Source organism: Sinohyriopsis cumingii, chromosome 19 (assembly GCF_028554795.1).
Source record: "Sinohyriopsis cumingii isolate HCF-2022 chromosome 19, ASM2855479v2, whole genome shotgun sequence".
NCBI lineage: Eukaryota > Metazoa > Mollusca > Bivalvia > Unionida > Unionidae > Sinohyriopsis > Sinohyriopsis cumingii.
This window is the reverse complement of record NC_142979.1, coordinates 21616909-21636220: the sequence shown is the minus strand read 5'-3', so window position 1 is coordinate 21636220 and position 19312 is coordinate 21616909. Positions and strand designations below refer to the sequence as shown.

General features: G+C 35.6%; 1 protein-coding gene across 3 annotated transcripts in view; it reads right to left on the bottom strand.

Annotated features, from left to right (window-relative positions):
* Window positions 1-3034: 3034 nt before the first annotated feature.
* LOC149775259 (TWiK family of potassium channels protein 7-like) overlaps window positions 3035-19312 on the bottom strand; it is a 190897-nt gene continuing 174619 nt past the window's right edge. For all 3 annotated transcript variants that reach the window (XM_089943460.1, XM_089943457.1, XM_089943458.1), the window contains exons 2-3: window positions 4981-6223; window positions 3035-4207 (exon numbers count right to left, since the gene is read on the bottom strand). In XM_089943460.1, the coding sequence (XP_089799586.1) occupies window positions 3516-4207; window positions 4981-5569 (1281 nt within the window). In that variant the 5' untranslated portion in view covers window positions 5570-6223 and the 3' untranslated portion in view covers window positions 3035-3515. The remainder of the gene's footprint in view (window positions 4208-4980; window positions 6224-19312) is intronic.

The window sequence follows — 19312 nt, the reverse complement described above, 5'->3', positions numbered from 1 at the left end:
CACCCCGGGCAATGTCAACCTTAGACCACAAGTGTGTGTATACGGAGTGGCATTTGTGGATATAGTGTGTTTATAAGAGTGGCATTTGTGAATATAGTGTGTGTATACGGAATGGCATTTGTGGATATAGTGTGTGTATATTCCTATCCTTTACATTGTTTTGCTGTTGGTAAGTAGATGAATGGATGTCTGTCACTCATAGATAGTGTGTGTGTGTGTGTGTGTGTGTGTGTGTGTGTGTGTGTGTGTGTGTTCCTACCCATTACTTTGGTTAGTAGGTGTGGCTGTTGGTAAGTAGATGAATAGATGTATGTCACTCATAGATAGTGTGTGTGTGTGTGTGTGTGTGTGTGTGTGTGTGTGTGTGTGTGTTCCTACACATTACTTTGGTTAGTAGGTGTGGGTGTTGTTCGGTAGATGAGTTGGTGTTGGTCATTGAAAGTCAGTGGCATTAGTGGACATAGTGTGTGCGCATCTCCTACCCTTTCGTCGGTTTGTAAATGCGGGTACTGGAAATGAATGGGTATGGGTCACTCAAAGGGCGTGTTGGTTAGTAAGTGTAAATTACATTTTATCTTGTGCCAAGATTCCCGTTTTTGAAACAAATTGTTCGGTTCAAAGAAAATCTCAGTTTGTACCTGTCCAAATATAATATGAAGCAATGTAGAGTCGAAAGTTCCATAATCACACATAAACATGCAGTGGATACTAACAGAAAAATCTCACTTGGTATGTAAGGAGAATGAGGGGCCCCGAGTGGCCGAGTGGTCTAAAGCGCTCACCGTTCCGGATCACTGCCATCTCACCTCTGTCTGCGTATGTTCGAGTCCAAGGCTCGGCTAGCGTGGGTACGTGGGAAAGCCTGCCAGTAGCTTCTCGTGGGTCGGTGGTTCTTTCCTGGGTTTTCCAGGGTTCTTCCTCCACCGGTTATACTGGCCGCCATATATGGCCTATCTTGTGCTGAAAAATGGCGTTAAACCCTAAAAAACAAAACAAAACAATAAGGAGAATGAAGGGTGGGAATGCTGACATTAACATACACAGATATGCATACTGCTATCACACACTAGATGTCAATAAAACACAAACGAGCTAGAGTGTATTATTTGCTTACGACAAAATTGCCAGGCCAGCCTTCCAGACGGTCAACAAAAAACATAACTCGAATGACCGGTGTACGTTCCAAGTTCTAAAAATACAGGCTAAATATACAAGCATGCCTAGGATTTACGTGAAACGGGGTAGCTATACGTTTACCCTTGTTAACACAGTGTCATTGTTCCAAGAGTACCAATTAATGCTAAATGTATGGACTTTTAAACATAGAATTCCTACTCTATCCCAATCATAACCAAGACGGCGGCCTATTGGTAATTTTCCTTGTGCCCTACGTGTCATGATTGATTCCATAACGTTATCATATACTAGTTCAGTATAAAATCCCATACAGAAAATAATGTCTACAGTTTAATTGAGCACGTATATAGAAAGTATTGTGTAAGGACAAAAACTTATCTTTTGTCTTATTTCGCTACAAAGCATGGCCACGGAGATACAGATTCCTAAAGTTTAAACAACATCACAACAGCTGAGTACCTGGTTTTTTAAATGCTTTATTTCAAAGACGTAAGATCTGGAGTTACTAGTAATAATAGTAGAATTGTGTGTGTGTGGAGTACTTTTCTGGATAAATCAACAATTAAGTCGGTGATAAATACAAATATTATTGTCATGTCCCTTTTCGTCCACACAAATCTTTTCATAAATGTGAATACATTTTAAATAATTTAATGAAGGCAGTTTCTTTGCCATTTGCGCAGCACAGTCAACACTCGTGTATATATGAACATTCATAATGCCACATTTTAATGACTAGAAATCGTAATTCGGTATAAATCATTTGTATATTCAAAAATATAAAATCCAAATAAAATATTGAATACCATATGCTCATAGTCAAACAAAAATACTATAATCTATTCAAACTTTTGTCTTTGTGCCCACCAGCTAAACGAATTTACAAAAAATCAGTATTGAAATTGTACAATGTATAGTATATCTATTAGAGTTCCACTTACAGACTGTGCAGGCCTAAATAACGAATAGCATGCTTCATTTTTCTTTACCTTCAATAGCTTCATGTATGGAGCTCAGGATAATACATACTTATCATTTCAGTATGGATGTATTCTTACAGCAATAAAGTACACCATCTGCATCTCATCAAGTATAACTACAACTGCCATGCACAAAATTTAGACAAAATGATATGCGACGAATACTAAATTGTTTTCTATCATTACGGATTCCTAATATGGTTAGCATTGCAGTAATAACAGGTTAAAGCTACTTGCCGACTATTTCATCCTTACACCCTATGGTTCCGTATCTCACATACATATATACAAACAAGCATACATATACATTTGACTCGTCTATAAAGAGCACAAAGTTACTGGTAATATATTCGTCACTACTGATTTCGAAAAAAACAAATAATATAAATGTTAAGATAGCCTATTCCTATATGGATGAGAAGAGCTTAAGAAACTCTTTACTTGACGCAAATTTAACGATATCAAGAGATTCAATAGTTATCTTTGGGGACATAATTTTTCAAATTTGCTTATTAGCACAACAAGCCGGGTCTATCACAATTACCACACAAGCTCCTCCGTAGGATTAGCAAGAGTAACAAATAATGAGAATATTCACTTAATCTATACAATTTGCGAAAAGACTTTTAAAGTAAAATTAAATACAAAATAATGGTATTCCCTGTATCTACAAGAGGCTGCGGAGGCTTCACAACAGGTCGACTTGTGTGTCCTTTTTGTTTGTCTTGCTTCTAGTGTTTCCGATATCATTATATTGCCGCACATGTTGCATTGTGAAAATTGTTGTTGATGGGGTTTCTTTTCTTCTTTTTATTATTTCCTTTTTCTTTCGAAAGAAGACTAAATAACAAAATAAAAGCAAAAAAGATTTCGGATCTAAAATTTGTTCACCTAGAAAAACCTCTAATGACAACATCATCTCCTCAGCTTAACTTCTGAGACCTACGTTGCACATTTGCGTTACTTTTGATAAAATTGCAATGTGGAATCGTTCCTTTTAACTTTTGTCATACTTTCCAAGCATGTATCAGCAGGAATATATGATGATATTGTGCTGTGGTACGCATATAAGGTGCAGGATAACAAAGAAACTATTTTCTAACTGTAGTCTAATAATATCCAGCATGTGTGTGATTTCGGGATGTCATTTATACTTGAGGAAATATGTCGTTGAGTCAGCGCGCAAGCTTATCGTTGAGCTGAGGGATGGGTTTTCAAAGATTCTTGATTGTAAGTTGATGTGTATATTATTTCCATTTTCTCATCACTGCCGAAACCTATAATTTGAAACGATTATTTGAAACAACTGGTGACAACTGCACAAAATAGTAAGTCGCAAAACTGTGCGAACATGATCTGCATTCTTAGTCAGTCCAAAAGCAAATAATTCTTTAACCTCTATTTCTTGGATTTTGTAATGATTCCTAACTTTCTACCAACCCATCTGCATTTGGCCCTCACCTCTTCCTGCATTAAATCAAAACACATTGCTATTATGGAGAGTCCAAATATAAGATAAAATGCACATATGATCAGTTTTTCCTGGTTTTCAAGAGAATCTGTGCCACCGTAACCTGGTACAAAATCACCAAATCCTATTGTGCTTAACGTTATGAAACAAAAATAGGACCCGATTAGATAGTCCCAACCTTCCCATTGCGAAAAGAGTAGAGCTCCTGCGAAAATGTATATTGCTAGGATCATTAAGCTGACGAATATCGGAACTCTGACGGGTTCTTCTTTATCTGAAACATCCACAACGCTTTCGTCTACAATCACTGTCAGCTCTCCACTATCTATATTCTTCTCTTTCGATAATTTTTTATTCAATGGATCACTTTCTTCGGTCCTCTCCCGACTCCTTGTAGCACTTCGCCCTCTGAACTTCCTAATGCTTTTGCCTCTCAGCTGCTTTGGACAACATAGCCACATCATGGCTTTGCAAGTATTTTTGTAGATGCACCGGAAACAGTTTCCAAGGAACGATCCGAGGTTCGCCAAACACAGTAATGTCAGAGGTATGCCTATAATTGCGTACGCAATCGTCACCAAACGTCCCCACACAGTTTTTGGTGCAATGTGGCCATAACCTGGAAAGTAGATGAAGCTATATAAAGATTATATAGAGTCATTGACTGTCAAAACAAAAAATATAGATACGCTATGAAACTGTACTTTTATCACGGCATCCCCATTGTATAAGAGCAATTCAATGCATGTTTCGAACAATCGATTGACTGTTCTAACATGCCATTGTATAATATAGTTGAAAAAACAACTGACATAAAAATATTTCATAAAACTACACGCATACCAAATGGACTTACCCAAGACCACAGCTTGTAGCCATGAACTCTATCCACATTGAAACTATTCGTTACAATCTTGCATCATTTAAAGAATCAACTAAACATGTTCATACTCAGGAATGCTTCAGAATTACTAGTGTTAGGTACATTTTAATCCATTATTTCCATTAAGTACGACACTATATGTTCTGAAATTAACTTCATTCAAAAATGTAACAAGAATGCCTCGAAAATTGCACTATTATTATTGTTCTAGATTTACCTTATATCTTCTCGTTTAAGATGAGTCCAACTGCAAACTGCACAGATTTAGATCTTCCGATGCATAATACGCCAGCACATACGGATCTCTGCAGTTTGTTAGGAGTACTCATTGGAACAAGCTGCATAGACCCTAATATGCAAGCGCAGTATGCTGTTACTCATCAGATTCTTTGTACATTGCAGTTTGACTAGACTTATAAGCGAGTATTCTACTACATATTATTTAATAGTAAAGCTAACATCAAACATCAGAATTAGAAATATATGCGTCAGTCATAAGAGTTAATGACCTATTGTCGTTATGACCGTAACAGCGTAGAGAAGAGCACCCGCAAAAGACCATTGGTTATCTCCGTCAACTCCAGTGTCATCTTTATCTCTCCCATCCCATCCATCATGCTTTACTGCAAAGAAAACCTCCTTCTGGAACTCTAACAGTTGTGTGTTGACCTCTGCGGACCAATTCTCTTTCCGGAATATGTTGTGTGATAGGCTTATGTTCCAGAGTAATTCTATGTGGTGCCTTCTCCGAGAATTTACCGTGTTTCTGGCTTTCTCTTCATGCGGAGCCTCGAGCTTCATGAATATGAAGCCACCAAGAATTGAATATGCCACCACAAGAGAACATAGACCAATGTGTGAGAAAAGAAATGCAGTGAATGTTTTGCAACATTGCACGCAGTTTTTTCTGGTTCGAGCTCGCCGGGATAAATTCTGATTTCCACTGGCCTTTTGTAAAGACTTTTTCCCATCTAAGGATGAGTGCGCCTTCTCCTCGCCATCACTATCACGTTCTTTTTGTCTGCAGCAACAGCAAGAAGAACAGCAACCTCTTTTCATTTTGCCTTCTTTTCTTATTTCTGATTCCTGTAATTCCATTGCCTAAATATTTCCTTTTACCTTTTCTTGCGTCCAAGATATTGGTCTAAATATGAAAGACAATTTCCAGTCAAAAGGCCATCTAGAGTTAACAGCGAACGTGCGTATTTAATGGAACAATTAGCACTAGTATGCAACTGATTTGAAATAGAGGAGGTGAAGTGTTATTTTCTGTAAGGAAAAAAAACTGTTTCTTCCAGTTATCGACAGGCGTTATAATGAATTATCTACTTATCGGCAGTTTTAAATAGGCGTCATGTTGAAATCCATTCACAGCATTGCGTATAATTTATTACCGAGTTCCATAAAATAATTTTAAACGAATATGAGCGCTATAAAGATGAAATCGATCATTGAGGAAACACGCGTTACTATTTCAAATTACCAATCATAAGTCAGCTCTTATAATGTTCAAATTGCATAGTCCTTTCATCAGTTGGTTCCATGTTTTCAAACTTTTCTTTCAATTTGCTAAGATGACATCAGATGCAGTGAAATGTTTGCAAGTAGATGAAAATATAATTTAGTCGCAGAACCACTTCCATGAAATATTTGTATATTCAAGGTCACCAACGTAATCATCTTACTCCTTCAAAGAAATTGATTATCCTTAGCTCCGTATCCTATATGATCGAAAATCTCGTCATCTTTAACCTGCAATAGAGAAAAAGTTGATGACAATTTTGTTCTCAAAAATTAACAAAGTTATCTGGTTGCTCTTTAATCAGGGAATGGTTAGATACTTCACCAGATATTTCTTTAATAAACAGCAACAAGAATAACATACTCTTCTATATACATTTAAGGGTTAACACAATTTATATTATTTTGACAAATGACACAGTTTAATTCAACCTCAAAATCACATCACTGAAACCTCGACCCTGGAGTGTCCATATCATGCACCTGTCCATTATAGATAGGAGTTATTGCACTGGAAAATGTGTATAGATTGCTGACAAATCTGTTCATTATTACATTTACGACAACTAAAATCAATTGTTTACAGGACTTCACCACATTTTAAATTGTCTTTCACGGTTAAAATGTACAAAATATATTCCTAATATTAATCATTATTTAAACAATTTTTCCTGTGACATAATAACAAGCAATGCCATGTATGGGGAACCTTGGAATCGACGTTTTTCTTAAACCTGGTTGTAGTACAATGAATAAACGAATGGCAATGTAAAATAAAATAAAAATCACTGATAGCTACTGTCAATTTTTTATATAAAGAATAAATAAATCGTCTCGTCTGAAAAACAAAGAGATAAGGCGAAAGAGAATGAGATCTCCAGGTGGGTGAGGTTCAGTATCCATTTTTAAACAGATGTGTCCTATTATTTTATATTTGTCGACTATGAACTCAGTCAAATTAACTTCAGTACATCCCTATCCTGTACAAACACCATTTCTTACAAAATATTCCATTTGTTTTCAATATATACATGTTGTTGTTCAGTCATGTAACTACACACAAGAACATATTTGCAATCTATAATGATTGATGTTATAGATATACCACTTGCATTAGAAAAGCGTGGCATTTAAAGTGTTGGTATAAACCAAACTGATATACCAGTACTTTTGGTCTATCAAATTGTGATCCGCCCATGGCGAAATAATACCAATATATAAACATTCTATCAACTGCAGGCCTATAAATCAATGAAAAATTGCTACTCATTTATTAATCATAAATGACATATGAAAATAATGATAAAAAGTATTATAAATCCCTGTTTTCTAAATGAAATTAAAATGGTGCACAATTTCATTGGAATCCTATTTTTCTCCATTCCACTCTCCCCTCTCGTGCGTAACGGACAAACAAAGCAAAAATCTGTAGTGAGAGAGAAAAAACATATTGTTTGTAGTCCACTACTTTCTTCATAAAAAACATATCTCGTGTTTAGATCATGAGTGTGTCTTATATTGATTTAATAAATGTGAATAAAAATAGAAACTAAAAATGAAAACAATCAACGTATCAATTTGCAAATGTGATTGTGAGCAACAAGAAATATTGTAGAACTACATTTTGTAGCGGACACATTCGCAGGGATGTGAGGAGTTAATTCACTCAGACAATACAGTTACCCAGAGCATATCTTTAACTCCATTCAAAGTGCAAATATGTGTATTTGTATGTGATATAAATGAAATATACGTATAGTATGCACATATGATATACCACTCGTTGTATATATTTTTCATTAAAAGGAAATTCGGCAAGCTTCGTTTCCTTTTAAAGAAACAATTATGCAACATATATATATATATATATATATATATATATATATATATATATATATATATATATATATATATATATATATATATATATATATATATATATATATATATATATATATATATATATATATATATATGTATATATATATATATATATGTATATATATATATATATATATATATATATATATATATATATATATATATATATATATATATATATATATATATATATATATATATATATATATATTGCTCAGCGCAAAGTAACGAATACACTTAATAACAGCTGCTATTATTTAATCTCTTGTACCAAATATTTTGTTCTTTTCTGAAGAGGTTTATATACCTGCGCGAGGATTCACCTTGCATCCATTTTTGTAAACTTAAAAGATTTTTCAAATTTCCAAAATAGATGTGTTAAAGTTTCTATCTTATATTTGCAAAATAAACAAAAAATGCTGTGTACTAATCCAGCTTTATTTAAAACTGTATTTATACGAAAGATTCTATCTACAGTTGTTCCTCGCATGCACCTTACCAGTGAATATTTTTGATAGAAATGGAAGAGTGTTATGATGCTATTAAAACAGGATTATATTGATACAGATATCTAGAACAAGTGCTGGAATTGTGGGACCCAGTGTCAGCTAAGTTTCAGCCAGGCCATGGCCGTGTGGGATGAATGTTGGTTTTAATTATATTGTCGAATGTATTCATGTTAACACCAGAGGGAGCTCGTGTCATACAAATGAATAATATCAATCTGATCGTCAGATAAAACATTTGACTTAAGCTCTATGGGGCATTCTAAATTTGTAGAATCAGAGAAATCGCATTAAAGAATTTTAAAGCTATAATGGTTCTTTCTCTGTGTTATTAAAAGACCCACGCAACAAAGAGAGTCAAACGTCGATAGTGCCAACCTCTTCCTGTCACCTGCTCCAGAGGAGGGTTTTATATGATACGATTCTGAGTTCTGATCCACCATATTTAATGCCGATATTTTGACTGCCCAGACTGAGTAATGAGTCATAATGTGAAATTAAAAAGATAAATTGCCCGATTTCGATTCCTTTTATTTCAGGATTTTATCTCATCGTGAAAACGCTAATGAATGTCCATTGAATAAAGATGTAAGCTGACAGAGGGCATCCCTTGTTCAGTTCTGGTCCATGTTAAATACTGCCTATAAGTAAAAAAGCATTATTTTATAAAATTATAAAATGCGTTATCAATCTTTTAAAAGAAATATCAGTTTTGTTTAAGTCTCAAGCCATAAAAGAACATCCCATATATATAAACAGTTTCGAAGTATATCGAAGAAGTAACCCTTGTATATGAAAGTTTTGTGAATAAAACATTAAGTAATTTAACTTTTAAGTGTTTATGCCATATGTATGCCCTTAATAACTAGTGTTTGTTTTCTCCTCTATGTATATCTTCATAGAACTGTATTCTGTTCTCATCAGATATCATTCGTGTCATGTTCAAAACTCAAATCTGTAACAGCTTCCGTTGCTCAGCAGTTATTAATATTTTTAAAGTTAAATATATCTATTCTGGGTCACAAACCATGTTAAAGTCCCCACCACGTATGTATGTATGTATGTATGTATGTATGTATGTATGTATGCAGGGCCGGCGCCAGACCCGGCCAGACTATCTGGCGCCCTAGGCAAGGTTAGATTCTGGCCCCCCACCCCGGAAAATATCAATTTCAAAATTTATAAACAATACATTTTTTTTTAAAAAAAAATGCGCCCCCTTGAAATCAGCGCCCTAAGCGGCTGCCTAGTTGCCTATATGGTAGCGCCGGCCCTGTATGTATGTATACTTATATTTCCTATGTTGATAAATTTTCTTCAATTATGTACTGAAATGACTATGTTGATAAATTTTCTTCAAGTATGTAGTGAAATGAAAATCATGATTTCAAATAAGGGATGTGATTCTAGTATTGGCATAGACTGAACTATAATAACATCCTAGCCCCAAATAGAACTCCTGTAGTTTTAATACTAACTCTAAAAGAGTTTGTCTTGTATTACGACACTTTGGTCTTAAAACAAGTAAGAGAAAAGAGTTCAATCAACAAGATTTATTGTCTTCAACAGATAATGTATTTTCCTATAAAACAAAGTGAAATTTAAAAAGAGATCTTACAGTATTGCTAAATAAATCCAAAATAATCATAGAATTACTGACACGAGTCCTAATGATTAAAGTTCAGAATAAAATTTAGTGGAAATACAAATTAAATGAAATGCTGAAAGTGCTGATGTGATATAGTGACCCACATAATGACGGTGTGCCAACAGTCTTCTGTTGGATCTCAGAAATACAATCCAAGAATTAAATCCTTATTTCAAATTTCACCCTAAAGCAATGTTAAATTTGAAGAGCACTTTGTATTTCCATGGAAGAATAAATACAATTTGAAAAATAATACAGCTTATTATGTTAAGATCGTATCGCATAAAAATTAATTTCCAGGTAAACAAGATTATATAGTCCTCTACCTGACCTCGGGTCACAATTAGATGTTACTAAAAAAATATTACCTAAAGGAAAGCATCTTCCTAGAAAGGTCCATAATATTTACAAAATAAAATCTAGTACTAATTAGAAGTTTATTACTAGCATTATAGCATAAAATGTAGTTAACAAGTGGTAGACCTGACAATTCAGGGGGAATTTCCAAAGTTCTAGACTCAAACTGAAATAATCATATTGTTTAGAGAACCAAAATTAATGATTCAGGTCAGGTAGAACATGAACATGATTTTAGACAAGGTCTAGTCCAAAGTTCAATATTGCATTATCAATACCATATAATGAAATTTAAAAAAAAAAATTAAAAAGACAAACTAACAAACAATGCAAGGTCAACTTAACATAAAATTTCTATACACATAGTGAATGTTCGTTATGTTTCTAATAATTTAAAATATCTCTTCTTTAAACAGGACTCTGCAAACCCTGACAGTGTATCATATTGCATCATCCATATTGAAAAGATAATAATTTACAGCTAGTTGGCTCATATCATGTTTATTTGTTTTGCATGGTTTAACGCCGTTTTTCAGCATGAAATGCTAAATATGACGCTTAGAAGATTAGGTCTCGGAAGAACCTGCGAGGAATCAACAACCCACGGAAAGCTACTGGCAAGTTTTTTTCATATACCCACGTTGGCCGAGCCGAGATTCGAACTCATGCAGAAAGAGGTGTATTATGTGAGGAATCTGTAACGGCAAACGATATTGCAATTAATGTATTTGCATCCCACAATTCATCCCTAACTTAGTTATTGTGTGTTTAATTTAATGAGTTTTCCAAGCCATGTACCTGCAGCAAAATCAGAGTCTTATATTACTTTTCGTTATTTGTCTTGCATTGCTGTACACACGAAATCGCACATACTGTCAATCGCAAAACTATGTAAACAATTCATTGCGGTTCCGGATTTTTTCGTTAGAAAAACCAAAAGTAAAAACGTGTTTGCAAGTTAACGCTCATTATTGTTCTTTAAGCTTATTATCAAATGTGCCAATGTATTAGAAAGGCTAAAACGAAGTTAGATTTTAAAATCGGTGCCTTTTGGGGACTGTGACGAGAAAATTATTTTATAAAATGTCAATTATAAATGCTATTATTATTTTCAAAGACTACTCTGAACTTTTTCTTCATTTTCCGCGGTCTCTATTGTGTACAATAACGATTTTGGATCTGTATCAGTAAAGGCAAGTTATAATATGATTTCATTTCCGATTCTAGTCATTTTCAATATTCCTAGTCATGTAAGCAAATCGTCTAGTCACCTGTCGCTTTTCATATGAAGGGAGCTAATTCAGTCGAACAATATGTTTGCCTGAAGGAGTTATTTCTCCTATTTCTTGTGGTTTGTATTGTATTTTTTATATTGATTTGCACTAGCATGAGAGTGTGAGAGAGAAAAGTTATGAAATCTGTCTGCATCAGATTTCAATTCAACATATAAAATATTAATTTTATTGTAAGCAAATCATATGCAATTATGATTATCGTTGCTAATAATATGAAATAGACCGTAATGTGGATCTTAATATATCGTAGAGAAATATTGCGAAATAATTAATTTTTCTTATGTGAAAAATTCGTTTAAGGAAATCCATAATGAATCAAATGTAAATCGGAGCATAATACGATGTTCCCATGTCCCCACGTAAACATACAAAATCATTAAATGTTTGGTAATTTAATCTCATATTGAACATTTTCCAACATAATGCGCATGTGCGAACAAGATGTCGTCTTAGGTACCGTCATTACATGTTCGGAATTCCTCCGGACGATGTTCTGAGTATTATTTTACTGCTAAGCTCCATCAACGATTACATTTAAAGTCTTCATATTCAAAATGTATGTCATATCCCTCAAAAGGATACCAATTAACTATTCAAGCCTTTTGGTTTAATTCACGGTCCATTGATATCATTGTGCATGACGGAGCTGCAAATAACATTACTTTTATGATGGCTGCCACGGCGGCCATATTGGACTTTAGATCGGCACCTTTTTTACTTGCGAATAAATAGCCATCGTATGCAATATTTCTCTGATATTGATATAATCTTCCTCTATAGAGAAGTAGCGATAAAAGGATTTTCAAGATGGCGGCCATATTGAAAGCGGATCGGCACCAATTTCGTTAGCATTAGACACCTGTTAGTGAATAGCCCAGCTTGATATGACACTTCAGGAGGAGTAGCAATGACAAGATTTTCAATATGGCCATTGTTGCAACTATACTGTATGCCCAAACAGCCCCACATTCATGTAGCAGAAACTAGACCATGGGATAAATGCGTGCTTAAAGTTTCAAGTCAAGCCTAAAAAGTACTTTTGAAGGAACAGTGATATATAACATGTGCTAATGGACTGACGGACGACGGACAACTGACAATCCCGTAAGCTCATCTGGCGTATAACCAGAAGAGCTAAAACTCAATGTGTTTGACCGGCGAAAATTATCTTTCAAGGAAACTTGAGATGATAGATCCCTACTCATCAAGTATCAATTAGTGTTAAATACTTCATTATTATTATTATTATTATTATTATTATTATTATTATTACTATTATTATTATTATTATTATTATTATGCTGTGTAATTACCTATAATGCGCAGGACGATCTGGTTTGATGCAGTTTGTAGAACTAGCAATATAAGCAGCAGGGGGGGCGAATCGGACATTTTGTCCAATCGTCATTTGGCTTAATTAATACTTTCTGCACTCAGCGGATCCGGTGTCGTCAGCGCCCGGTAAAAAAAAAACGACGTCGTCGTCGGGGGGGGGGGGGGTCGTCCAATCGTCATTTGGTTTAATTAATACTTTCTGCGCGCCGATCCCAGCGTCGTCAGCGTCCGGTAAAAAAGCGCGACGACCGCGTCGATGTCATTGCCCCCCCCCCCCCCCCCCGCTGCTAAGAAGTTATTTACAATGATCTTACAAACAGAGTGATCACTAACTCCTCCTCTTGTAGATCAATTAGGTTATTTGACTGATCGGTAAGTCTGAAATTAATTCTCGTTAAAAACCGATTATGGCATCGCATATAGACCGGATTAATCGGGCTCTCAACGATTAAGAATCCGGGAGGGGCTGTTGGTGAAAATGAATAAAGGATATACCCCTGTTGAGCTTGATTTGATTGCTTGGTATCTACCTGGTAACTCACTTTGATAACATCACACACTAGATTGATTGCTATCACCGATGCGATATTTACGTTGTATGGAGCAATATGCCTACCACCATCTCCGTTATCGTGTCTGAGGATAGTTGATGTACCGAAAAAATCATTAAGAGACTTTCTTAGTTCTGGCGCGTTGTATCCTGGAAACTTGAAATCGGGTAAATCGGCTTCTGTGATATTATATTCGGTTAGGAATTCTTGTTTATTATCATCGCTGTTATCGGATATTGTTTTAACGATTCGTTCATTGATATATTCCATGTCTGATATAAGTTGATTTAACACCTCAACGTGTTTTTGTGCTTTTGTTTTCCGTAGTTGTTCTAGTTGCAATCGGTAATTACGATTAATCTCGATAAAAAAACTATCGATATCATTTAAATTAACTGTGATTATGACGAGCAATTCAGGAGTTTTCTTATACTGAAAATACCATTGCATGGTATTCCTGTCTTGAAATATAAACCAACTGGGTAATAACGTGTTTTTCATAATAGACAATATCACCTCCTCGCTTTTTTTTAAAGCATCCCCGGGTCTAATAGAAATAAATCTAAATTTCTTTGTACCGCATTGTACACACTTACCAGTAAGTGCCGATCTGTTATTTCTCGTTGTAACGGTTGTCATATCATTTGTGCCAGTACGCACTCTACACTTCACACAATATAAATCCATAATTTATGTATAGAGATATGAATATAATTGATTTTTCGGCGACTAAAACGAGAGAACCAGTTAAGCATGTTGCAGCGTTACCAAACTCGATCCGGATGATTATCATCGGACCATCTGGATCCGGCAAGACGCAATTGTTACTTAATTTAATAATGAGATGGATGAAGTGGGATAAGTTGTATTTAATCGCCCCTAGCGTAGATGATCAACGATGCTACGAGGTGTTGAAAGATTTTAACGAGAATGCATCAGCGATCGCTGAAAAAAATGTTATTGAGTTTATTACAGATATCAATGATGCACCAGGTATTGATGATATTGATGGCGACGTTAACAATCTAGTCGTGTACGATGATGTTATGTTAGACAATCAAAAAAAACCAGCTAGGATATTTTCCAGAGGCAGGCATAAAAACACCGACGTGATATATGTCACTCAACGATACACTCAGATTCCAAAAGTAATCAGAGACAACTGTAATATTCTTGCTGTATTCAACGGCGTTGATACACACACGCTACGAAATATTTGGCAGACATGGTGCGGCGGTGACATGGACTTTAATGGTTTTCGAAACTTTTTTAGTCATGCTCAGTCGACCCCACATGGATTTGTAACGATAAATTTACATGATCCTCGGACACGATATCGTATCGGACTTGACCAAATATTCGGTTAAATTGTAAATAATTTTCATTGTAAATAACTTCTTAGCAGCGGGGGGTGGGGGGGGGCAATGACATCGACGCGGTCGTCGCTGTGTTTACCGGACGCTGACAACACTGGGATCGGCGCGCAGAAAGTATTAATTAAACCAAATAACGATTGGACGACCCCCCGACGACGACGTCGTTTTTTTTACCGGGCGCTGACGACACTGGATCCGCTGAGTGCAGAAAGTATTAATTAAGCCAAATGACGATTGGACAAAATGTCCGATTCGCCCCCCCCCCCCTGCTGCTATATAATACCTAATCTTGCAGCGCATTATGCGACAACATATTAAGGTATATGCTGTTACAATTGGACCCGGCATATAAGCAAGTATGGACGGTAGTCCTGCCATTAAACTGAATGTATGTGTAATGATAATTAGCAAGGCTGATTGCCCAGCATTACTGATCATATTTATCTTTACAGGTACGTTGTCCCCATTGACTCGGTAATTAAAAAGTGAAAATAAAGACCCATAGGTTGAAAATTCGGCTAAGTAATAAGTTATGTTTCAAGACAATTAATAATAAAAGTACTCCCGTTCCAATAGAATACAGTAAAGATTCTTTACAACACAGAGGATATAGGCAGACACATACTGTAAGTATCATCAATGCAAATATGAAGAGTGGTCGCTACATTCAGAATGTGTTTGCTGTCCACCATCTTTTGGGTAAAGGTTTTATTTAATCTGACCAAACAAAAGTTGAAACAAGAAACATCTTTATAATTTACACAGAAATCTTGTAATGGTCTAACAAGACAAACCTGAATTGCGAATCACACACACACACACACACACACACACACCAGGAAGTTCTGCATCAATAATATCGAAGCGACTCAGAACTCGATGTGGTTTGCAGCAATGCTCATCACTGTACAAAACTGTAAATAATCGTGTTTTAAATATAGTCGAATTCACTTATAACTAGTCTCTTCTAGGAGCAAAAATATCTTTCCAGTGCTGTTTCGAGGACAGTGGCGAATTTGCCCTGGAACAATTGAATCTAGAGTTTCTATTGAAACTGTTCTTCGTGGTGTTAATTGTATTTCAGGATGAGATAAAATTCCGCAGATTTTCTTTTTTGCGCTGATTCGCATTAGAAGAGGTCATGGAGCGGACGTCATCTCAATTTATTCCAACAATGGTGACATCTAAAAGGCAGCGACTATCTTGCTTAATTCTAGGTTGATAGTACTGTTCCATTACAAATATTATAATTTGCAATCAGATTGGACAATTTCCTGATACAACAAACTATATAAACAAATAAAATCCTAAGTCCAGGTCTCGTGTTAATTTTTACGGCTTGAAGAGAGGTATACTTTTTCAATAGCCCGGTTTCTGGCGTTTTTGCTTTTTTACATGGTTGCTAAGTGTGCAGATGACTAAAATAATAAACCGTCTCTGATTTAATAATCCTTTCTAGGCAATACACTTGAACACACTCCTCAGCAAGCTTGTCATTCTTTGGAATTGAGGTAGAATATTGTAATGTTGCCATGCAATCATTGCGAAATCTCTTAAGGCCGCTTTAGTGTCGTATGTTGTTCTGTTCGGACGAGTGGCCCAATGCAGATGTTCGAGTAAGAGCCGAAAAGAATGCATTTAATGGCATAACCGCTTTCGATTGTTACCTTAATAGGCTGTGTGGTTGTAGTGATACAATCATAATAGAAATTATAACCTAGCCGTGAATGCGTGGAAACTTGGATATGAAATATATATGAATCTCCAGATATATATTATGAGATATTTATGTCTCAGTAAAATTACTTCTTTTTAAAAAGATTTAAAAATTTCAGTTTGGAAAAATAATATCATAGTCCTTTACTGAAAGTTGTATGAATTCATGACATGGTCATGGTTGTACAAATTTTATCACATTTTCTTCTCAGATGAGATGTTATATATCAACCTTTTTAAAAACAGTCTTTCTGTTAGCATTGAGAAAGTTAATGAGACACAAAATCACATTTTAGTATTAAATTTTAACGCGTGGAAACATTTTTTTTTTGTTGTACAAAAGACCTGAGAAAATCATCAAAGCTGAGAATATTCTAAGACAGAGAAAAAAAAACTCCTTTAAGGAATATTCAAGATTTAATGATTGCATTTTAATCTCTGTTGTTTGCAGGATGTTTGCTGGAAAGAACTGTCACAGTTACAAACCAATCAATAGGAAAGATACCCAGAAATCACAATTGTTGATGAATACGTTTTGAGTTATTTATTGAAACTAGGGCGTTTCAGTTTTACAGGTAGAAAATGTCAGTAATAGTTGTTGTTTAAAATTGCAGTTTTTTACAGTTCATTGGCAAAAATAAATATTCAGCTGGCATTAATATACTGTCAACATGATAGCATAATGGAGTCCGAACTTTTGTACGACTTGATTTCCATAGAAATATTGGCTATTGTTCTTAAACTTCGGTTCTGTTTATGCCAATAAATTTCGTCATCAAATCGAGCGAATGATTGAACTAATTCGCTAAGCATGCCTGCATAACGCGGTTGCCTGCCGTTCCTTCCAAATTCAACTTTGGTGCGCAGGTCAGGGTCACCGTATTTCCCCCCACCCCACCCCCTCTCTCCCCAGCCTTATTTCAGTCCATCAGCCGTAACTTGGTTGTCTGCTCACTATTCCCTATGTATGTATATGGAGCTATTTCATTGTGCTTTCCGAGACTCTCTGCCATCTATGCAGCAGAATCTCGTCGTTTCTTAATGATCAGTGTCACTCAAACTTCCAGACACCTGTCCTTAGCCACTTTTAGCGAGAAAATACTCTCTACCAACCTCAGAGTCAACTTCCTGCCTTGCCACAGAACCTTAGCATGACCAAACATTCAAGGGAGAATACGCAAAATATTGAATTTTGTTTGGGGAAGCACATATCACTTATTTAGTTTAGACAATCAAAATTAACTTTATCTAACCACCTAATAGTACCCACGCCTATCCAGGTTTGAGTACCACCTCATATCTCTGCGTTCTCGTGATAATTATTTCTGGAAACTTTCATTTTATGTCACTTATTTCCAATGGCACAAATTTGTATCAGGATTATTTCGACTGTGACATTTTTCTCTCTCTCTGCTTAATCCCCAAGTAACATTGCCTCTCAATGTCTCTAACCCTTATCTCAAATACAAAATCAATCATGCCCCAGCAGGAATATCAAATCCTTTGCAGGCTAGCGATTTATTGCGGGCCTAGCCCATATGTCAGTGTTAATTATTACATGTCACGCTGACCACCAGCAGATTCAGTCAGTCATGTGTTACCATCTTTCAAAATTCACATATGATATCTTTTCATTCGTTAATACAGCACATATCTCATCGTGTGGTACTAATATCAAAAAAGTTTAACGAAAGGCGAAGCCACGAGTTAAATAGTTTCTGGTTTCACAGGATTAAGTACAACCGGTATTAACGTAGGAAAAGAAAACTTTCTATATATACCAAACTTACTCCAGAATTGAAGTTTAGAATATTAAACTAACTCTTTGGCACAACACGTTCACTTCCACCCCACCCCTTTCGTATATTCACCTCTTTCAAAGCATGATGATATAAGTTATACGCTACTTAAGAAATCGGTAGGATTGGGCTGACCGAATCAGTTGTAGTAAATTACGTATTGGTCATTTTGTAAACTATTTGACCCTTTATTAAAACAATGCAAGTCCGATTCAGCAATGCATCACAGCGGATTGTCGTTGCTGACAAATAAAAAATGGCAGATGACTTCAGAGAGACGCGAACGGCGCCTATTCAAATTTCTATATCAAAGATTAATTTCCATGCCTGAAAAGACACACAATAAAGCGTCGCAATTATGACGGGAAATCTTATATTTTCAAATGAGAAAATATAAGGATATATTTTTCACATATGAAAATATAGAAATAAAATATGAACATTATTTAGCCACTTAAGCATATAATAAGCTCTGTTACACCCTCTGTACAATAAAGCACCTCTCCCCTTCAAATATTTGCAAACTTGTACAGACCGATGCTTTATCCTTCAGTTACTAGTTTACTAGGGGCCCCGAGTAGCCGAGTGGTCTAAAGCGCTCTTCGTTACGGATCACTGCCATCTCACCTCTGTCTGCGGCGGTTCGAGTCTAAGATTCAGCCAATGTGGGCATGTGAGAAAGCTTGCCAGTAGCTTTTCGTGGGTCGGTGGTTCTTTCCGGGGTTTTCCGGGTTCTTCCTCCACCATTAATACTGGCCGCCATGTATAGCCTATCGTGCTGAAAAATGGCGTTAAACCCCACAACAACAACAACAACTAGTTTACTACTATATATTGATGTTTCCCCTTCAGTTAG